Source organism: Cheilinus undulatus, linkage group 3 (genome assembly GCF_018320785.1).
Source record: "Cheilinus undulatus linkage group 3, ASM1832078v1, whole genome shotgun sequence".
NCBI classification, from domain to species: domain Eukaryota; kingdom Metazoa; phylum Chordata; class Actinopteri; order Labriformes; family Labridae; genus Cheilinus; species Cheilinus undulatus.
Window position 1 is genome coordinate 35,166,021 of NC_054867.1, and position 23,625 is coordinate 35,189,645.

The 23,625-nt window shown below is 39.3% G+C and overlaps 1 protein-coding gene across 1 annotated transcript; it reads right to left on the reverse strand.

Moving 5' to 3' along the window:
- Window positions 1-569: 569 nt before the first annotated feature.
- LOC121503700 (N-acetyllactosaminide alpha-1,3-galactosyltransferase-like) lies at window positions 570-22,752 on the reverse strand. The gene is made up of 6 exons (XM_041778229.1): window positions 22,472-22,752; window positions 19,202-19,286; window positions 19,014-19,103; window positions 17,231-17,326; window positions 3,826-3,963; window positions 570-3,692 (listed from the first exon to the last, which is right to left on the reverse strand). The coding sequence occupies exons 2-6, from the start codon at window positions 19,204-19,206 to the stop codon at window positions 3,008-3,010; spliced, it is 1,014 nt and encodes a 337-aa protein (XP_041634163.1). The 5' UTR covers window positions 19,207-19,286; window positions 22,472-22,752; the 3' UTR covers window positions 570-3,007.
- Window positions 22,753-23,625: the final 873 nt, after the last annotated feature.

Below are 23,625 nucleotides of genomic sequence, written 5' to 3' on the forward strand. Positions count from 1 at the left end.
ATTGTGAGGAGATGTGCCTCAGGTTTAATTTGGAGAGGTTTTTAATCTGCCACTGTTTGCATTTATTTAACATGACCATCTACAGAGATTTTCATGTGATATGTATAGAGAACAATTAGCAGCAAAATTCTTTATCTGACTAAGGAAAGAGGACATGGACATGAAGTCTATGATTTGTTTATAGCTTGGAACAGTAAAAGCACAGAGCACTCTGCACAAGCAGCTGCCACAAATGCAAACAAACAAAATGGCAACATGAAAAAAGAGAGATTATTTATGATTTATTTGACTTTATGTAACCAGGAAGAAATTCACTGAGATTAAAATTCATACAGACACAAAAAACAAAGCAATTACAACCATAGACATTCCAAATCTGAGACACGGATGAGAAAGTCATCAGTCAAAACATCTACAACCTGATACATCATCCTCCAATGCCTTTATCTTTGAAAAGATTAAAGGAGACCAGCTCCTCAAGACATAAGGTCTCTTGAAGAAGATTCCAGGCTGCAGGAGGAGCATACCTGAAACTCCTTTTACCTGACTTTGGGAACAGAGAGCAACCATAAATTTTGTGACTGTGCATGGTCAAAGAAGGCCAACCAACTCGATCATACAGAGTCCAATGATGACTTAAGGACTCAAGGTTTGTCATAAACCTTAGCGCCCCATGGTACACAATCTCCAAAGATTTAAGGCATTGAGAAGATGCATGCATGTACAGAACATCAGTGTAATCAATCAGAGGCAAAAAAGTGGCAAAAACAAGTCTTTTTCTTTGCTTCAAATGAAAAACAAGACTTATTCCTGAAATAAAAACCCAGCCGCAACTTTAACTTCTTTACAAGTTGATCAGTATGAAGCTTAAAGTCACCATTCAAGAATCCAAGATATTTATAAGATGACACTCAATCACATCAACCTGAGACGTAGTGATATGAGGAAGGTTCAGCTCCCCTTTGAGTTTGTAAACAACATGAATTTGGTTTTGTCAGGATTCAGAACTAGTTTTAATTCCCACAGAGTTTCTTGTACAATATCAAAGGCTTCCTGTAAACAACAGAGAACCTGATGCTGTGTAGGAGCGGAGCAATAAATAACAGTGTCATTGGCATATAAATTAAATTTGCACTGGTGACATTATGCCCAATACTGTTGATATACAGTGTAAGTAACAGCAGCACCAGTTGGTGAGTTACACCTTAGCAGCCAAACAAATACAGTCTTATGAAACACTGTATGTTTGTTTACAGTCTTCTGTCTGGTTATAATATAGCCCAGCCCCTCTTCTATCCAATATCACCACATCAGTCGTATTGATTGATGGGGTCTCTTCATGTAGTCTATTGAAGTCACCTAATCTGGTACAGTGACCATTATAAAAGATGTCTGCGTAGGTTCTCATTCATCCATGTCACAGTTTTCCAGATCTTGAGGTTTTGAAGACATCTCTTCCCTAAAAGGCTTCTTCAGTTCAAAAGAAACTGGGTCAAGAGCCAGAGACAGTTAAAGACAATAAAACTTGTGAAGACTGACCTCTGCCTTAAAATACCTCATGTCCAAAGGAGTTACTGGGTTTAGGTACGAGCTCTTTTGATACTTTTCACTAGTTTACAATTTGTTAAGCTCAAAGTCAGATGTCGAGAGTGATGAATAGTTCTGATAAGTTAAAAAGAGGGAACTCATATAAAATGGAGATAGGAGGTTTCAGCCCAGAAGGGGCAATGCTATTTTCATATCAGATTTTAACATTCTAATGTTTTGTTCACACAGGACGTGAGTAAAACAACTAATGTGAGTTAACTGAATGTAAAGTCAACGTAAAGACACAAGTAGAAGCAAATTTGCCTTAGGTGGCATGAATGCTGAAGATGTGGGGTGCAAATAGGAGAAGGAAACCCCTCCCCTCTCACGTCTTGGGGGCACTTGCACAACGTGATTTGACACACAAGTGGAGCAAGTTATTTGAACAAATAAAAAAAAGCAGTTTTGCTAAATTTGCACATTCAGATGCATGTGAATAGGTGGTCGTCTGCATCTGGTGTGAACACAACATTAGGTTACTTGAACAAGACTAAAAATACCAGCAGTTTTGTTAGTATTTAAAGGGATAGTGAATTTTGAAGTTGTTTGACATACTTGTCTTTTGTTTCGGGAAAGAAGAGAGAGAAAGAAAACATCTTTTAAAAAACATATTTTCTTTCATAAAATAAGCCAATGAGGCAAAAATCATGGACTCAGAACTTTTGGACCTGGTAGATTTTGACCAAATCTGAGAATATCTGCAGACCTTCTGTAGATGCAATTACTTGGCATGAGTTCTTTAATGGATTTGTTTTCACCACTGTTACAACAATGCACTCTACAGTCACTCCCATTGCACATGAGCATTCTGAGACTGCTTTCAGCGTGAATGGGGAAGTGCTTCTTTGAGCACGTTTCTTCATTCTGAGAAATTTACATTGGTTTTCGGTTAATAAATACACCTTATGAGGTGTTGTTTTTAACTGAACAGAGTCCTCAATTCAACACAAGAAGTAAACAGCAGAGATGGGCGGAGATGGGGGGCACTGGTTTGTACTCATTATATTGTGTTGTTGTTTTGGTTGAAAGCCCCCCAGTAGTGGCATTTTACATACTGCATTTAAACTGCACAGTGGTTGAATTTTGATACAACCCTCCCATTTAAATGATATAAGCTATGCTAAATTGAGCACCAACTGCTTTGAATAACAGCAGGCTGCTGCTAGCTGTCTTGACACTCATCAGCTCAGTTATGTCAGTCTTCATTTATCAATTGAACTTGTCACCAGGCAGGTGCAGGAACAATCAGTTTAATATGAGTTTGTTTAATGTTTACCTGAATTGATTTGATGTCAGATGACATATGAATGAAATGTAAACATGCCAATAGGAGGAAAAGAATCCTGTTTCTCTTTAAATGAAGTCAACAGGTGTCCCATCAAATAAAGCAGGAGATTTTGTTCTTTTATCCAACAGCACATTAGGGACTGCGTAGCTTCTCATACTGTTTTGGTTCCCACAGTAGCCTAGTGACTCGTATATCCCTTTTAGAGCCGATACTGGGGTCCCAGCAATACTCTGGAGAGAGCACCCTACTGGGTTTGTGAAGCCACAGGTATTTGTTGAGATGACTCTCATCATGCCACAGAGCCTCCACATTGTTTTGTTTATCCTCCATGATGCCTTGATAGCAGGCCTTGGCCAACGCCTTCACACTCTTCCACGAGCCTCCAAAGACAGCAGCATGATAGTAATAATCCCCAGTTTCCATATACGCCTTGGACTTGGGGTTGCGGTCGTACGTAAACATCTTCTTTGGAAGGTGGTAAAAGTGGGCGTGGAGGAGAGCCACAGAGTCTCCCAGAGCCTCTGAGCCAAATCTCCCAGCGAACACCTGATCCACATCAAAGCAGAAGACATGAGAGAAATGGTGGCGAATATCCGACTCAATGATATCTACTATGGTCTTCATTCGCATCATAGAGATGTCCTGCCACCTGGTGTGTCTCTCCACTTTGATGACCTTCATGGTTCGCTGAGGAGCGAGCTTAATATCAGGCATCTTTTCTGGTTGGTCTGTGAACACGTAATATGTGACAGGTAAACCCACCATAAAGTGATCCTGAGAGGAGTTCAGGAAGTTCTTAAGGTAAGCATCCAGGTACCTTTAAGAGAGATACATTGCTGGGTTTAATTTATGTTCTAACGCTAACCCTTCTATTTGTAGTTACAACATATAAATGTTATGTACTTTTATTATTAATAATCAGAGCAGGATATGTTTATAAGAAAACAAACCTGCCAACTGCAAACACTGTTAAAGCCACAGAGGACCCTGCTGCCTTGTGGCTCTGGTCATAAATCTCAGGGTTGAACATCCCCTCCCAGATGATGGGAGCTTTCCATGTTGTGCATGTTTGCACATCATCTCTGGCCCTGAAACACAGGACGACATTTTCACTTAAATTGAAGTCCTTTATTACTAGTTTTTTTATTACTGATTTTTTTTTTTTAATTGGTAACACAATTCTCTTTATTTAAAGAAATGTTTATTCATTCAGGAACACCTTTGTCATACATTTAGTCATTTATTGCAAAATGGATATGCAGTTTTAATTGGCAGAGAAGGCTCTGCTGAAAAGATGCTCCCTGGGTTGGTTAAGCATGCTTTGACTTTCCAGGCAACACATGGCTAGAAGCCTCAGTTTATGACAATGCATATTGTGGACAATAAAATTAGTTTAAAAACAATCCAAAGTAGCATGAGTCTGAATATGAGGGTGCAACAAGCTTTATGCTATAAAGGAGGGGGCTGGGGTGGAGGAGGTTAAGCTTTGCCTGCAGCAGCAGCGTGGTGCATCAGCATTAATGCAAGTAGGGTTTAGTGAGAAGTACTTCATATTTACATACACTGCTGCGTTGGATGAAAGAGCTGTGATTGGCTGTGGGAGCTTGATGTGGGAGTCGATAATTGGGATCAGCTGGCTGTCAGCTGATCAACCACCCCACCGACAACAGTTACATGTGCACCCACTCACACACACTGTTTCACAAACATGCACACACACACACACTAAAATAGTGGACATTAGGCTGAGAACAAGAGGCTGAGAACAGATGAACCAGTTGAGAAAGCGCCATCAGAGGAGCCGTCTGCACCAGGAGCAGAGAGTCACCCACAGCCACAGGACACCAACGCAGGACCCAGAGGAGAGCTGGGGCACAGACACCAAACCTCCACCAGGAACCCACGAGACAGACCCCTGCAGCCACAGCCGACCACCACTCCTGGGGCAGAGGGCTCCCCCAGAGGAAACACTTGAGATCCTAAAAATGATAAAAGGATAAAAATAAGTAAAAACTAAAATACAAATAAAAGCTAAGAACTAAAATATAAAATAGCATAACTTAAAAAATTATGGTAGGAAAAGAATAAAATTCATAAATAAATACAAGTTGAAGGCCTAAAATAAATAAATATCATAAATAAAATAGATCAATCTTAATCAAAAGCTAAGCTAAAAAGGTGTGTCTTGAGCTTGCTCTTAAAAACATGAATGTTCACTGCAGCCCTGAGGTCCTCTGGCAGGCTGTTCCATAGTTGAGGGCCATAGTACTGGAAAGACGCCCCGCCCTGAGTGTGTCCTGACTTTGGTAATGACTAAGGGCCCGCTGCCAAAGGAGCGCAGGGTCCGCAAGGGTTCATAAGGTAAAAGCAGTTCTGAAAGATAAGAAGGCCCAAGACCATTAAGACATTTAAAAACCAGTAAAAGAACTTTAAAATTGTTCCTAAAACACACGGGGAGCCATTGCAGTGATGCTAAAACCGGTGGATTGTGGGCCCGTCCTCTGGTCTTAGTCAGGACATGTGCTGCTGAATTTTGTAATAACTGTAGACCTGAAATATTCTTTTTGGGAAGACCAGAGAACAGGGCATTACAGTAGTCTATACGACTGGTGATAAAAGCATGCATCAGCGTTTCCATGTTGGCCCAAGAGAGAATGGGGCGGACTCTGGCGATGTCCTTTAGATGATAAAAACCTATTTTTGTTACATTCTTAATGTGTGAAATAAAAGTCAGCTCAGAGTCAAAAATTACACTATTAAGCAGGCCCCAGGTTTCAAGCAATATGGGAAAGAAAAAGGATCTCTCTGCTGCCAAAAAGTGTCAAATAGTGCCATGCCTTGGACAAGATATGAAAATCTTACTGATTTGAAATTTGTGGCTGATTCAGAGCACAGACAGGTTCGTGCAGATAAAGACATAATGAGGAAGGTTCCTGCCAGACAAATTCATCGGATTAAGAGAGCAGCTGCTGGTATGTTACAAAGCAGCAAACCAGTATTTGAAGCTGCTGGAGCCTCTCGAGTCCCACCAACCTCAACGTGTAGGATCCTCCAGAGGCTTGCAGTCGTGTATAAACCTACTGTTCAGCCACCCCTAACCAATGCAAGCAAAATGGTTGCAGTGGGTCCCGAAACACATGAAGACTCATTTTCAAACAGTCTTTTTTACTGATGAGTGCCGTGTAACCCTGGACTCCAGATAGAGGAGTAGTGGATGGTTGGTGGATGGCCACCCTGTCCCAATAAGGCTGCAACATCAGCAAGGAGGTGACAGAGTCAGGTTTTGAGCCGAATCATGGGGAGAGAGCTGGTAGGCCCCTTTGGGGTCCCTGAAGGTGTAAAAATGGCCTCGGCAAAGTATACAGAGTTTCTGACCCACCACTTTCTTCCATGGTATGAAAAGAGGAACCATGCCTTCTGTAGCAAAATGATCTCCATGCATGACTGTTACGGCTGTCTGGGAATTTTACTTCCTCTCCCTGTTGAGTGTGTGTTAGTGTTCTTGTGTGTGTGTGTGTGTGCAAGTGTTCTTGTATGAGTACCACTGCAGCTCTCAGGTTGCCACTGCTGCAGGAGCTCTTTCAGTGATTGCATCCACCTGCGCAAGGGAAGCCTGATTGGCACGGAGGTCCTTAAGCCCATCCACCAATCAGAAGGGAGTACGCCGAGGATAAAAGGAGCCGGTGCCTCTTCATTAGTCGGCATTGTTGTTAAACTCCTGTAATTCTGTAAACCTACTGAGGCACTAGGAATTGTGGTTTTGTAGCCAAATTAGTTACTTTTTATACACACATTTAGTTTTATATCTGTTAGTTGGGTGCTGGTATTGTATTTTATTTTGGGTTAGATTAATTAGGTTTTTGTTTCTTTTCTTTGCTAAAAACTCAAGTAGTTTCAAAAACTCTAGGTTAGGGTCTCTTTTAGTTCTCTTTTGTCACCTTTTGTACAGTGCTAATGCAGTCCTCTGATGCCTCACCTTGGTTTCTGTTGATCAAACCTTTTGTTAATAAATAGCTTTATCTAACCTTTTCACATCTGGTTTTTATGTTACTTCCCTTTACCCCCCGAGTTGTAACAATGACAATGCTCCATCTCATGCTGCAAAGAATACCTCTGTGTCATTGGCTGCTATAGGCATAAAAGGAGAGAAACTCATGGTGTGGCCCTGTGGAGGCATTATATTTTGCATATAAGTATACACTTATATAATGGCTGACAGTGCTCATGTGGCCTCTGGCTATGCAAGGCTCCAGCTTTGAGGAAGTTTCTGAGAGGGCGGATGTTTACTGGACCAGAAAGAGTGATTAATGTTGGGCTTGGAACAGTGTCTGGAATCACACTTAGGCTCAGAGATATAAAAAGCCTGTGATCAGAGAGGTCGGTCATCTCACTTGTATACCATTCTCCTGCTTGCAATAAAAGTGACATCAAGGCTGCATTCAACTCGTTCTGACTCGTGTCTTGTCTTTAATGTAGTATTTCTGGCTACAACAACCCTCATCCTCCCCTGACCTCAACCTTATTGAGAACCTTTGGAGCATCCTCAAGCTAAAGATCTATGAGGCAGTTCACATCAAAACAGCAGCTCTGGGAGGCTATTCTGACATCTTGCAAAGAAATTCAAGCAGAAACTCTCCAAAAGCTCACAAGTTTAAATGGACGCAAGAATTGTGAAGGTGATATCAAAGAAGGGGTCCTATGTTAACATGTAACCTGGCCTGTTTAGATGTTTTTGATTGAAATAGATTTTGATTTCAGTAAATATGACCTTCTGATGCTGCAAATTCAATAAATGACCGTTTTCAGTTCTTTACAACCTATAAAATGTTTTAAAAACTTCGTTGTGCATAAAAATGTGGAACAGTGCATTTTCAGTTTCTTATTTTTGAAAAAAAAAAAAAGTTATCATTGGGAGGTTTGTTTAATAGAATTTGAATCCTGCTGTAACGGTTGATGACTTGAAAATTATACTGACTGTCATTTGCATTGTATATTTAGGAAAATCAGAGAAAAATATCATTTGCATAATAATTTGGAATGCAGTTTAGTCTCATTGTCTAGGAAAAACTGCAATGATGACTATAACCTCTGCATGTGGGGCACATGAGATCACCACACAACTATCCAGTGTCCAGTTATAAGATCTAAGATGTGATGTATACCTACTGTACATATGTTTAAATGATCTCAGCCAGTTAAATCTTAGTGAAGCATAAACACTGTCCTCAGCTGTCCTCGAATCATCAGCTCCAGAAATGCTCTAAAGGTCACATATTTTACCCTTTTAAGACAAGTTTATATTGGTCTCAGAGGTCCCCAAAACATGCATGTGAAGTTTGTTGCTGAAAAATGCATGTATGAAAAATCCTCTGTTGTAGCCCTGCTCAGAATGAGCTGTTTCTGTGTCTATGGCTTTAAATGTGAACACTCTGCCCCTGACTACACACCCCTCAGGAAATGGATGTGGTTTAATGGATGTAGCTCTTCTGATCTGAGAGGAGGGTCAGGAGAGGAGGGCGGGACTTTCTTCCAAGCAGGGAGGGCCAATCGAAACTGGGTTTGGGGCTAACTCCCTACATGACATCATGAGAGGAAAATCTGAGAACGGCTTGTTTCAGCACACATTTTCTGAAAGGTGGAGAAAGAGAGGAAGGGGAGAAATTGGATTTTTCTGATTCTTGTGGGGGTTGTGGACAGGCCAGGGACAGATATTTTGTTAGAAAAAGCCAAAAAAAAAAAGTGAATTTTGCATAATATGCTACCTTTAATCTACAGAGGAGGAAGATCTGAGGCCTGAGGAAGATCTTGATGGAAACATTCCTTGTGTAAAATACAGTGACATACTGGGTGCTGAACGCTGTTTTCTATAGTGCCACTCATTGTTGCTTTTGTGCCGCAACATTTAGGCTGAATCCCAATGCTCCCCTCAATCTTAACCCTCAGTCTCAAAATGCACGTTCCTGCGAGGCATGAGGGCTGTCCCAATTCTCCCGAGAGTTGAGTTGAGGGGTGAGTTTGAGGGCTTTATCTCCCTCAATTTTGAGATGTTCCTTGACCTCCCTTGGTATTGGGGAATGCGGGGAAGAATTGGAGCTACAAATGAAAATTTCTTTGTTAATAGAGATCTAAAAAATACGAAAACCACTCCAATATCTTAGTTGATAACAATGTTATTTCATGGATTGCCTTTATGTAGCGTAACATTTACTTTTATTTTTACAATCGTAAGTAGGTCACCGTGCCGTCACGGACAAAGCCTACGACATGTCATTTTCTTGGTGGTAATGTAGTTGAGTTGTTTTAACAAGATACAGGCAACGTGAAATGTATGGACAGTCATTTCTATAAAATAATCTCCTTCTTCTCTTCTATGGTCTATGCTCTTCTTCTTCCTCTGAATCGACAGACTACACAGTTTTGGCACATTACTGCCCTCTACAGTCTGAAATCATAACTGCTATTAAGGGGTGTCCCACTTCTAAGTCTCGAGATGGCCCTTGCACTTGGTTTTGAGGGGCGAGTTAAGACTGAGGTTTGAGCTTGAGATTGAGAGATTGAGCTTGAGATTGAGGGTTAAGGGGAGAATTGGGATTCAGCCTTAAAACATTTCTTTTCTCAGGAAGCCAATGACATTCATAAAGTTTCACTCTGACTGCTGTCTGCTGGTGTGATGAACTTTGGATGAAAAAAAAATCCTACGTTCAATTCAAATTGTTCTCTCAAAATTTGGTGACACTTCCTTAAGTGGTGTAAATGTTGTCTGAAACAGATCAAAAACTTGCAGTATCACCAGAGGCATCATTATGCTTATTTTCCTCAATATTTTGATTAAAACAGAGCAGATACATTTTTCAATCAACATTTGTATAACATATCAGCAGTGCAAACTGGTTTTGTTTTCTGTATCTTACTGAGTCCCTCTAGACTTATCTTCTGCTTTCTTCCCTTACCTTACTTTGATAGAGCTTGATCTACAACCGAAAAAAACAAGGTAGTTCATTTATGTGTACCTTAAACCACATAACAACCTTGTAAAGCTCATTACAATGTTAATGTGTGCCAGTGATACACCATAAAGTTTAAATTTGTTTAACTTTCAGCTGCATCTGAGGACAAACTTAAGTCCAAAATATAGTACAGTTATTTTTCTGTTGTTTTTTAATCTAATAATGTAGAATAATGTAAAAGTAGTCTGTAAATACACAGATATTTGCTGGTGTTGGGGAGAGTTTGGCACAGTTTAGTCCATGTAGTTTCCACTCTACAGAGAGCTGATATTTTTATAGCAGGAGTTCAAAGATAGTAAAAGCCTTATAAGTATAATGGCACCTGGACAATATCATAAAGTTTATACTGCTGAAGTTAATAGAGACTCCTTTGTGTAAGTTCTCATCTACTCCTTCTTTTGTATTTGATGGGAGAGTTCATGCCTAAAAGTTGGGCTTTTCCTCCATAGTAGTTCAGTCTTCTGTTCCTGTTTATTATCATTATTATTATTAAGACCCAAGCACCGACCTCAGGACCCTATTGAAACTGTAGTCATTATTTTTATTCTTCAGCCAAATTAATTTGGGTCCATTACCCATTCAGAAACTCTCCAAAGTTTTCCCATAACTGTCCCCCAGTGGACATTTTTGCATTTTGTTGAAACTGTGCAACACAAAGGGACCCCACCTGTGATGGTTTAGTAAACATAAAACTAAAAGAGGACCCAAACGCAAAGCACTCAAGTCTATAATTACCTAAAACGACAAAAAAAAAAAAAAAATCCTTACAAAATCAAAATGCACAAAAGACTAGCAAACAATACCTAAAGCTCGCTGTTTCTCAAAGTCCAGGACTCAGGTCAGGTCCCTTGGAGGCTAGGCCAGAGTCCTCCTTGGCAACTCTTGAACACACATTTGGAACAGGCTAGCGAGTGTGTGTGATTACATCAAAGGAAGGGTCGTGCCTATATACTTAGCAGTGTCAGAAATCAAAATGGGAGGGGTACTAACAACAACTTCACAAGTTTTACCCGGCACCATCTAATAAGCTATTGCATCATCATATAATCATAATACTAGCGCTGTCAAACAATTAAAATTTTTAATCTGATTAAATAAGGGTTGCTGTGGATTAATTTTGATTAATCATGATTAAATAACATTCATTTTTAATCTATATTAATCACATTTCATTTTGAAAGCTTGGCGACGTGTTAGCCAAAGTGCTAGCAGAATCCCAGACGAATCTGTGCTTCACCTTAATGTGGTATTTTAAGCTGGAAGTGCTTCGGTGAAAAGAAAACTCCTTCCTGCAGAATGTGCATAATACTTTATGTCGGTCGACTGTTCTGTCTTGGGGTTTTTTTGTACTCAAATTTCCCATCGAGAGGGCCAACGTGCTGTTTAACGTCTTCCATATCGAGTTGGTTGATCACTACCAGATCAACGGCCCATTTGCGGATACATAGCAGCACGCTTGACGGTAACCCTACTTGGACAAACTGCCCGAAATGCATTGCCAGAGACATTTCAGGGATTTTGAGTTAATCTGCGCTGTAGATGGGTTAACTAGATGGGTCAACTTTACTTTGATGACATGAAATAATGATGACATATTTACGGTGGGTACGGGACAGTCCATGGAAAAACTGGAACAGCAACAATGGAACAGTCCTTGGCAGTCGATGACCTAGTATCTTTCAAAAACAACCGTTCAAGGATCCTTCCTTGCCCCAAAAGGGTAGGAAGAGAACCAGAAATCACACACAAGGAGGGTAAAACTACAAAATAAAACAGGAAACACTCAAGGGTAAACTGGAGAATGAAAATCATGCAGAGGAAAGAACAAGATAGAACTAGAAACTAAACTGGGAAACACATAGGGACATGGGAACACGGGAGGTTAAAACAAACAAAAGGAACCTAGGAAACAATAAACAACCTTAAAGACGAGCAGAAGAGAAACCAAAACTATGACACCCACTGTGCCCCAAGATGTGAAATAGGGGACTGGGCAAGAGCTACAGGCATGAAAATCGGAGATGGGGAAAAAAGTCTCGGCCAACGCACTACAAACAGCATTTTAGTGTTTTCGCCGATGGACAGGTCGTACATTTTAACGAACAAGTCTTAGGGAGTTTATCTGATTACCTTTTATGGTCATTCTAGAGAAGATAGAGATCAAAAGCTGCCAAAAACTTGAGGACGTCATATGACAGGGCAGTAACTGGAGCCCAATCTTGCTCTATTTTTTACAACTTTTTGCAGCGTTTTCTGAACAATAATGCCATATATAACTTCTCAGTGCATATGTCAGTCCTCACCAAGCTTCCCAGAGATGATCGCACTTTGATCCTGAATACATTCATGCATCAAATCCCTCCAGAGCCCCCCCTGCGGCCTATACATTTGCTTTGTATGATTTTTGATCTGCTTTCTTGCAACTTTTTTCAAAAATTCAGCCCCTCCCCACCATTACACACAGGTTTAAGATCTTTAACCTGCATATACACCATGAAAGGACCCATGCCAAAATCCCAACAGGAAGTCCTCCAGCTTTATCTCAATTTCAATGTCAGCCTTTTTCAGTTGATGATAAATGATTAACCTGTTGGGACTTTTCTAACACCATTCTCTTTCTTCAAAGTTTATTTTTCCAACACCACAGTATCACACTGAACATGTCTACGTGCAAACATCTCATCAAAAGGCCGCATACTGGCAAGAAGAAGTGGCACAACTGGAACATTTCTAAACTACTCTTTCTGTCCAAATCATACCTTAGATTTGGAATGAAACGCTATAATATTTCTCCACAACACTGACATGTTTCATTAAAGGACATCTCGCTGCCGATGGCTACAATTTTCATGTCTCACCAATTTGACAAGAAGTCATTGTAACGCTCACATTAAACACCCTCAATTTTCACATGAATGATCAGAGTCTGTTTGTCTACACATTTAAATGTTAATTTCCTGGTTTTGCTGTAGTGCCACCGACTAAAAGAAGAATAATAAATATCTGTACTGCCCTATCAATTCTATATTTTACTGATGATGAGTAGTACTACCTCATATACAAAATGCAATAAGCTCATTACTTTACATTCAGTGACAGTCCTGGGAGGCTCTACATTGCCTTTCTGCTTTTGCCAGTGAGAGGGCCCTTCAGTGCTGTTTGCAGTCCTAGTTTTGGGAAAAAAACTTGATGAATCTTTGTGTCAGGATTAGGGAAAAAAACTCAAAAGGGAGGACCCAAATGCAGATAAAACAGAAAGATTTAATTAAACAAACTAAAGTCCAGGAAAAAGCAACTGAGGATCACGAGGAAAAGCCATTAACAAAACTTACTTAAAACAAAGTCCAACAAAAGCAAAATCCACAGGGAGCACGAGGAGAAAACACTGAGATTAACACGAGGAGTAACAAGCACGGGGAAGACATTTGCAACAATAAACCGACACAGACACAGGGAGACACAGAGCTTATATACACAGGGAGTGATTAACAATGGCAGACAGGTGTGGACAATCAGACACAGGTGAAACTGGTGAAGGATAATCAAAGTGGAGGGAAACTCAGGCAGGAAGCAAAACTGGAATCACACACAAGGGAAGGCAAACTACAAAATAAAACAGGAAACATGGAACCTAACACAAGAAGCACACAAGGACTGAAAACTGGACACAAGAAGCTAAACTACAGAAACACTGAAAACACAGGAGGATACAAAGAACCAAGGAGGGAAACTCAAACACAGGGAGTAAAACTAAAACATGAAACAAAACAAGAAGCACAGGGAAACTTAACATGAAACAGGGAATTAAACTAGACATGAAATACATGGAGTACTACACATGAAACACAAGGGATGTAAAACTAAACATGGAACACAGGGAATTACTTAATACAATAAAAAACTAGACACATGGAAAATAACAAAAGCCCAAAATACACGGAAACACAAAGACTATATAAAACATGAAAAGCTGAACAAAGGAAACACAAGGGCTACAGATAACATCTAAGAACTAAACCAAATACAAAGTCAACTAGAATTCACAGAATACACAAAGGATAACCATAGGAAAACTCAGAAACATAATAAATCAAAACCTGGATCATGACACTTTGGATAAGTTATGCTTTTAATAGTACTGTATAAACTTTAAGATAGAGTCTCATACTATAAGAATCATGCTATTTTTAATGATGTATTTCAATTTGTAACATCACATGTAAAATTGTAAGTCTAAATTGTAATTTTTTTTTGTTTATTCAACTTAATAAGTATTTAATTTATCAAAAAAGGTCCATACTCCAGGAAATTCCCATTAAAGTCTGAGGAGGAGAATGCTGGCTGAAAAAATCTTTTGATGTAGCTGAATATTTCCTTTATTGGGAGCTTTCTTGTGTTTGGAACCTTTTGCTTCTTTGTTGTTGTCAGTTTGGATTTAGCATCCACCAAGTCTTATTTTGACTTTCTACTATTGTTTATTTGCCTGCTATTTGTCTTCTTATTCTTCTTCTCCTTTAATCCTATCCATCTATCCTTAGATGCCATTAATCTGCATAATCTTGAGGTGTCATGGGACTAACTGGATGAAACACCAGCAAAGGAGGGTTCCCACTTGAAAACCCTGGTGAAGTTCTGGTTTCTTGCAACCCATCAGTCTGCACAGTTGACTTGTAAAACTGTGAAGGCAAATCTGGACCCCTTTCAATTTGCATATAGGTCAGGTAGGGGTGTCAAAAATGCCATTGGGACCTTGTTAAACCTAGTCCTGACACATCTTGAAGGTGTAAAAACATTTGCTCAACTTGTTTATATTGACTTTTCATCAGTTTTTAATTGTATACAGCCTCATATCTTAGCAGCCAGACAGGAAAGCCTCCACTGTCCTCTACTGGATCACCTCAAGGATGCTTTCTCTCATCTCTTTCATTTGTTTTGTACACTAATGAGTGTCAGAGCCTCTATGACAACCGTCAGTTCATTAAGTTTACTGACAATTTTGTTATTGTGTCCCTTCTCAGCACTGATGATCCTGACCCCAGTCCTGTTGTGTCTGATTTTGTTGACTGGTGTACGTCCTCCTCCCTTCAAATTAATGTGTCAAAAACAAAAGAAATGACAATTTATTTTTTAGAAAAGTTCAACTGCTACCCCTTACTGTTTTCATCAACAACCAGGCTGCTGAAGTGGTACAGAGCTATAAATATCTGGGCACGGTCATCGACAACAAACCCACTTTTGAATCCTAGGTGGATGCTGTCTGTAAAAAAGTACATCAATGTTTGCACCTCTTGAGGAAGCTGAGGGATTTTAATGTTGATAGCACTTTTTTGAAGATGTTTTACTCTTGTTTTATTGAATCTGTTTTAACTTTCTCCTTTGTCATTTAGTACGGGTCCCTCAGTATCAAAAATCGCAACAGATTGCGGGGCATTTTAAGAATCTGTAGTAAAATTTCAGGTATGACTCTTACTGACCTAACTCAATTGTTCAAAGTTAGGACTGTCAAAAAGGTCCAGTCTATCCTGACTGCCAGCATGCAGGACAAAAAGGCTAAAAACTCTCTGCTGCCATCGGCTTTCTAAATGATTAGCTGAAGCCTGTGTTATTTCTTATTATGTGTTATTATTGTATTGCACACTGCCTCTTGCGCTTCTATTTATTGTGTCGTTTATGCTGCTTTTATGATCGACCTGGATGTATGTCTTGACTGCTGGCTGCGACACAAATTGCCCTTCACAGGGATAATAAAGTGAACCTTGAACCTTGAACCCTTGAGGCACACAGTAATAGATTAGGGATATCTTCAATGAGCACTGATCTTCTTTGTAGGGCACAAGTATCTTGAATTTAATCAGAATCACAGATATTTTTGGTCTTTAATTTTTTACATACAATTGAAAATGTCAAACTCAGTTGTCTTACACCCAAGTTGAATAAAAAAATGTGTTATACCAGAAAGTTTAGGAGTAGATAATATTTGCATATTGCTGATTTCAATGTGATTTGTAAGAATCAAAGTGCTGAATACTTTTCTCATCAAACTGATGGATTAGTTATATAGCTCCACTAAGCTTTAAAGGCACAGCCTTTGCTCCACAAGACCACACACTTTTTTGCTCCTAAACAAAATGCATGTAAATTCTGCTGCCAGGGTGCTCTCAGTATAAACAATAGCAAAAGATGTCACAGTGATGCACTCCTCAGCTTTGCCAACCTCTATTGCTTCCTTCAGGTCTGAATTAAGAACTTTATCCAAGAAAAGCCGCAGTCTCTAAGGTGTATTTACCACCATTTTTATTTCATGGTTGAATTTCACATAATGCAGGAGATAAGTTGTTAAAAGTGGCCTCCCTGGTTTTGGACTGTGAGCTACATTCAAAGTATTTTAAGATTAAATGCAGCATTTACAAGGAAGGCCATTTTTAACGTTCTTTCTCCCTTGCTATATGAAATTCATCATACCTCTTGGCCAAAACACCTCATGGAGTGCAGATTTTTACTTAACAGAGTTTCCAATTCAAAACCAAACATAAGCAGTGGAGTTGAGCAGGGGGCATCTCTGCTGGACATGAAAATGTCCACTTGGGCCACAATGTCAAGGGGATCAGAGGAGGGAATAATCAATTGCATTATCAGGTGCACTTAGGCAACAGAAACTGCAGGCTGGCAGAGGATAGACATGGTGGGTCACAAGTAAGCAGCACAAAACATGAATGAGATACAGCAGCAGAATGGCAGCTTTGAGCAGCAGTTCTCGCTTACTTATGTAACAGTTTTGACGTTTCAGAGTGCTTCTTTTATGGCAGCCGTTATGACAAGACACTGACTGTTACAACTACAAAATGAAATGATTCTCTAGCTTTAAAAAATATATTTGTGGTAATACAAGTACTCAGTTCAAATATACGTAACATAGGAGTAGCCACTTTTACAGTAATATAGACATTTCGACTTTTTTTGTACTTTTAAAGTACATGATTGTAGTATCATACAAACATGAGCATTCATGTTGTGTAAGACTGATGGTTGTTTTCCAGTAAAATAACTGTTCAACCCATGTAATGTAATCTGATTTACATTGTTAGGCAATAACATGTTCTTAATTTGAGAAGTGGCTGTGCTAGTGAAGCTAACGGCCAAACACAGTCACCCACTCACACATCTTTGCAGCCACTGAGTACCTACTTAAAGGAGAAAAATTCAGGACCACAGATTGTTCTTTTTGCAATGCGATCTTTTCAGATAAATCTGCTGTTAGTGATTCGTTGCAGAGATAAGAGTTTAAATATACATGGCAAACATTATTGTGGTGCACATGCTGCTTAAAAAAAGATTTTAACAGCCTTACCCAAGATTGAGGCTGCCATCCACACTGTTGTCCAAAATCAGCATCTTTGCCATTTTGAAGGAGCATTTATCCATGTGTTTGAAGTCTGGTAAAAGTCTGACATGGAAAGAGGATATGTGGTTATATAAATGTTTATTTTGTGCATCTCCATTTTCACTGTTGGTCTCTGCTTTTATTACTCATACAATAATTTAGTTTGATGCATTAATTTTTCAAACACTTCAGGAAACAAACCAAGTCATCACAACATCAAACAGTGACACCATCATGAGGTCACACAAGTCTGCCCACAAGGGGAGTTAAGGGACTCAGGTGGTAGATTTGAGAAAAAAAGCATCAGGTCTCAGGAAAAACATGAATTAGGTCTCAGGAAAATCTGAGCCAGGTCTCAGGAAAAAAAGGCCTCAGGTCTTTGGAAGAACTGTGCCATGTCTTAGGACAAACTGAGACTACAAGAAGAACATCTGAGACCTGACCCGTGTTTTCCTGAGACTTGACTCAGCTTTCCCTAGGATTTGAGGCATTTTTTCCTGAGACCTCTCTAAGATCTGGCACTTGAGTCTGAGACCTGAGGATGTCCTACATTGGACACTGTACCAGGGAGGTTAGCAAAAACAAAGTCCATCCTAAATTTGAGCAATGATGAACTTTTATTTTTGATCTGATCCACATCATTACTCATTAAAGCAACAAGAAATACACATCTTGGTTACTCCTAACCAGTCCAAAATGTAAATACCTGTTCTTGAAATGGTATGAGCCTTTATTTTGGAATATCAATGTTCTTAACTTTTGTTTTTACCGTCTTTTCCAAAGATGAATGGAGGCAGGCCCAGTAGGCAAATGCTAACCAGGGATCTGGTGCTAACGCTATTGATTGTGCAAACACAGATATTATTAAATGGCATCTGGGGAGAACCAATTTAGTGAGACTTTGAGGGGCCTAGTCATTCCTGTAGGCAGACCTGATGTTTCATAAAGTCCTCTTAGCTTTTATACTGACTTGCTCTTTCCATTTTTTTACATTAAATTTGTATCTATTTTCTATCGTAAACAGCAAAACCAAGGCACTAACAAAACAAATGATATGGACTCTCTCCATTGTTGTACACAATAAAGACAAAGCAAAACAAGAGCCTCCCCTGGAAATAAAGATAACATCTGATTAAAAATATAAAACAATAATCAAATACCCATAAAAGGCAACTCCTTGTTGTTTTATCCAAATATAGGACGGCATAAAAAAGCTGGTTAGAGCTACAATTTTCTTCACTTCTTAACTCGGCAAAAAGCCAATCAAAGTAGGGGATAATGCGGTTGAACAACTTTGATTTTGAGTTGGTTTTCTGACAGTATCCTGCACTGGTCCAGTTTTACAAATCATAAAGCTTAAAGTCAACAGGATCTCCCTTAGGACCCAGCCCAACCTGTTTTTGGACAAACAAGCGTCTAGCATTACTTAAATTAGTTTTATGCAGGTATGGGATGTGGGCATTGTGCAGTACGTGCTTATAATTTTTCATTGGTGTGTTCATATGTATTGAGTGCTAATGTTGTTTCTATTGTTATTATCTTTTCTGATGATGGAAGCTGAATGTGTGCAGTACAAAGACAATTTTTTCCAAGGGGACAATATTTCGTATCGTATTATACATATCGTACCATATCGTATTGCATCGTGCGTAACAAATTGTGTAGGCTAGACTTGCACCACTTGGATCTCTGATGTCCTACTGCTGAGTCCGAAACTGACACAAAACACAAGCTTGTTTCTTTTACTCACCTCAAAGACCAAGACATGAAGTAGAAAACAGAACATGCAATGGGAACACAGAGCACACATTTTAAAATACACCTCATCTTCTGCATGTACCTGAGAAATAAGGACAAAGACAGAGAAGAAAGTCAAGCAAAAATGGAGTAATAGCATGACAAGATAAAACACAAAGTGGTTTTTTAAGATGAAAATACCCCATCGCTGGAGAATGCAGGAGTTCAGTAGATGATGATCTCTGTTAGTGAATGTAACAACAGCAACAGGGATAAAGCAGCACCTCTGACAAGAGAGAAGGAGGTTAATGTTAGCTACCAACCCCTCGGTAAAGTTTTATTTATCTTAGGGATATATTGTTTAGCTCTGTATCCAAATATTGTAGCTTAAATGACAGTGGGCTAACCTGACACGCTAGATGGATCTGTTTCACACATCCGTCTGAGAAAGCTTCAATAGGAAACGTTTGAGAAAAGCCAGAGGATTTGAAAAAAGCTCGGAGTGTGATTGGATGAATGTTCTGTCTATCACATCCCTACGGGCCAATAAGAGCAACAAAACACGTGACGTAGCAGTTATTAAGCTGCGCACGCGCAGCTACTAAGGAATAACAAAAAACATGGCGACTATAGACATGTAAGTACTCGACTTTTGTTGTTTTTGAAAAGAAAACAACTCACTCCTGTTCTTTGTTCTTTTACCTAAGAAATGTCGTCAAGTTCTGATAACACTGGCACTTTAGCAGCATCCATGCTAATCTCTCCCTCCATAACTGCACCAGGTCTTGCTGCTGCTTGGTAACGTCACGACTCTGCTGCGCCTGAAAGTACTGCCCCTCGTTGCTGATTGGTCCTGTCACTTTCTAATAGAGCCCAAACATTTCAGATGGGAGCTTAACAAGATGGATTCGCCAGTGAAAAACAAGGAAACGGGCGTGTCCATCTGCTTTGCAAGATCAGTGGGCAGATTTGCTAGACATTTATCATTACTGTAAACTAGGTGTCTCACTACAGCAATACAATATTATTAGATTTTCCTGTCCAAATTTGTCATTCATACCTCTCAGAGAATTTCTTGGGTATACTGCTTTGACACTGGAACCACAACAACTTCATAAAAATGTCTAGATTTTTGTATAAAACTCCAAAATTGCTATTTTTCCTCTTCAGTTTGTTCCCCCTCAGTCCCCATCCACCAAACGGCTGACATCACTTCCTCTTTGTGTGGTTGCTGTGTTTTTTTAAGATTTATTTTTTGGCTTTTTAGTGCCTTTATTTGACAGAGGAGATCAGTGGATAGAGTTGGAAATGGGACAAGACTGGGGAGAGACATGCAGCAGAGGGCCACAGGCTGAATTCGAAACTGGGATGCCCGTATACACAGGGTACGCCTTAGACCACTAGGCTATCTGCGTGCCCATGGTTGCTGTTTTTTTTTACTTTTTGGAGTGTCCATCATGACGTTGAACGACCTCCTGTTCAATTTTTTACTCTTTGTACTTCTAATCACAACCAACCTGTGCATGCCTTTCTGATGAGACGGGTGAAAAGGGTTATAGTATACTATATCCATAGTCTGTTGACTAAGTATTGTGGTGGGGATATTACTCTTTTCAGAATTTTGTGACTGCTGTCAATTTCTGCAAGAGCTTGGCTTTTTCTTTGTAAGGTTTTAAGAATTGAAAGTGTTTATAAAGTAGCTGGACTTCACAGATGCAAATGATGCACTATGTGAGCAACCTGAGACAATCTCAAATTTAACACAAGGAGTCTTGTTACTATTTATAAAGCCTTTTTCTGCCCCATCAGTTCTGTTATGCATCACTTTGCAAAAACATAACAAACTCCTTGATAGGAAAATTAAGACATTTGAGGGTAGACTGGGGGTTTGGAGAGTATTTGAGGGCAGCAGTAGCTCAGTCTGGAAAGAGTTCAGCTGCAAGTAATTGGGCTGGATAGCCAAAGGTTGCTGGTTCAAGTCCCAGTGGGAGGGCAACTGGACTATGGCCTAGCAGCTGGAGAGGTTACATCCTGAGCAGTGCCAAAGTGCTCTTAAGCAGGGCACTGAACCCCCCAACAAGCTCATGGTAGCTGCTTAGCAAGAGCAGCAAGGCCATCACTCTATGTGTGTGTAACATGTAAAAAACAACAGAGTGTAAACTATGAATTTCCCTCCAGGGGTCAATAAAGTACAACTTAACTTTATTTCAATAATCAGACAGTTGATATCTAATCCTCTTATGACTCATATGGCATTTCATGTCTTCCTCTTGACTAAACTTATAATCATCAGTACTCAGAGTCAAACTGCATCAATCTACTGATAGCTAATGAATAATAAGCTGTTGCTTCATTTGGTTACCCATGACTACTGACATTTTGTGTGCTATCATCATTCTGAACAGAAAGAAAATTTGCATCAGACAGCAAATCACTGCAGACAAAGGCTGTTAGTCAGCTACAATTTTTGTCTGCATTGAAAAATGTACTTTGTGGTCACAAACAGAAAGTATTTTGAATGATGGTGAACGATTCCGGCTGATTTGACACACTGAAGAAACAGATTTTGACCCTTAGTATTTGTAACATCTAATTATTTAGTGTAATTCAATCCCTCTTATGTTTTTTGACTAATTTCTAAATGTGCTGTCTTCATTTCAAATGAGTTGAATTTAACTGTGCAAAAGTAACATATTAAAACTATGTTCAAATAAGTTGGTTTGAAGTGTGTTAAAATAACATTAAAAAGTTGTGTTAAACTAAAGTGATTTTAATTATGTAAAAGTAATCTTACAAATATGTTCAGCCAAGTTGATTTTAATTGTGTACCAGGAACATAAAAAAAATTGTGTTCAAATGAGGACCACGTACTGCCCTGTCTGAGCATGCACTGAAAAAAATTTTTAATGACCATGTGTTGGCAATTTGTTGAGCTAAAACTAAAGTAAATTAATTTGAAATTACTTAAAAAATAATAAGTTGAGTCAACTTAGAAAAAAACAAAAAACATGTGGATTTGATGTGCAATCTAGGCAAATTTCTTTTGTGCAACTGCTAAAATTGAGATAAAATTCAGTTAATTCAACTCCATTCATTCAAGTATGTTTAACCTAAGTTTAATTGACTTTTCTTAAAAAAACGTAGCACCTGCTACACAAAATTATTAAGTTAAACTTACCTGTGTTATTCATTTGAGATTACTTAAAAACATTAAGTTCAGTCAACAAAAAAATCATATCTAGATCTAGATAAACATATTTCGTGCAACTGTCAAAATTAATCAAATGAAGTAGGGTCAACTAATCTTTTTTTTTCAGTGCAGTCACGATCTCGGCACCATGGTGGGGTAAGGGAGACAGAGGAGTGAAATAAAACACCATGAAGATACTGCGATACCGTCAGAAATAATTAAAAAAAAAAACAGATTTTGGCCTGTAGCTTGCAAAGTGACATTTTAAAGTAAGTCATTACCTGTGAGTCTGTGACACGCGTGGACATCCAGCTTGTCCAAAAATGAATCGTATAAGGTCAACAAACTTTGTGTGTCTGCAGCGTCGTCCTCAGGCTGAAGTGGCGTGAGGAAGGAAAAGGAAGGTGGTGTAAAACAATCCCATTTACCTTCATCTCATAATATGAAGGCGCGTACGTTTTCTGTTTACTGGTAGTTTGACGCAAAAATGGTCCTCCTCAGCTCCCATAGGAAAGTGAACCGGCTGCTCCATCACAGCACCGAAGGAAGATGATAAGATGTGGTCCAGTTTACTGACAGCCACAGTCGCCCGTGCCGTCCTTCCCTTGACCTATTGTTGATTTCTTGCGCGTGCCTGCTGTGAACAGCATTTCTGGGAAGTAGCAGATGCAATTATGTCCGTTAGGAAAACTATTAAATCTCAAGTGAAAAGCAAGATTTAAGAACTACATACCAAATAGAGTCAACACATCTTAATTTGAACGCCTGCTTCCGCCTAATCCTTCAGTTAAGAAAAAAAAACGGATTCAAATCAGTACATTTGGCTATCTACTGCACCTGTAAGCAGGGGCGGATCGGGTCATTTGGAGTCCCCTGACACAGAAAGCACAAAGAAACAAATGTAAGCAAATCTTTTTTTGATTTATTAAGTCGCAATAATGTATAACTACAGAACGTGAGCAAGCAGGAACACAAAGTCAACACTTAGTCGTTTAGGCAAGCTGTAACTTGTGCACACTTAAGGTGTGGTATTAGGGTTTCTTCCACACATCATGGCTTTAATGTATTTTAAATTGTTTATTGCAGAGTAACCTATACGGATTTGATACCTCTAGGCCAGCCTTTTCCAAACTTTAGTGCGCTCTGGGCCAGTTTAAGACCTAAAATCCTAAAAACCCAAAACCCTACAACCATAAAATAGGACTCAGGGATTGATATTTGTCTTTTACTTCATAAACAGAGGATTTCTACATAAATGCTTGGCTTTCTGAGACATTGTAATTACTTAGAAAGTGTTTTTGTGGTCACAAAGTACAAGCAATGAGCCACTGTTGTTTATTTTCCTTTGACAAAGCACAAGTAAAGTCACTTCAATTTTATTTTCTAATATTCATCTCTGTAAGTGTAATTTGTGGCCCTGCAAACTCTTTCCCTA

Excerpts from the sequence above, each read along its gene's own strand:
- LOC121503700 (XM_041778229.1), bottom strand. Across the intron at positions 17,327-19,013 it reads TTCATGTCTTGGTCTTTGAG|ACTTTTACCAGACTTCAAAC; the intron begins GTGAGTAAAAGA and ends TTTCCATGTCAG. Across the intron at positions 3,964-17,230 it reads GATGGCAGCCTCAATCTTGG|GGCCAGAGATGATGTGCAAA; the intron begins GTAAGGCTGTTA and ends CCTGTGTTTCAG.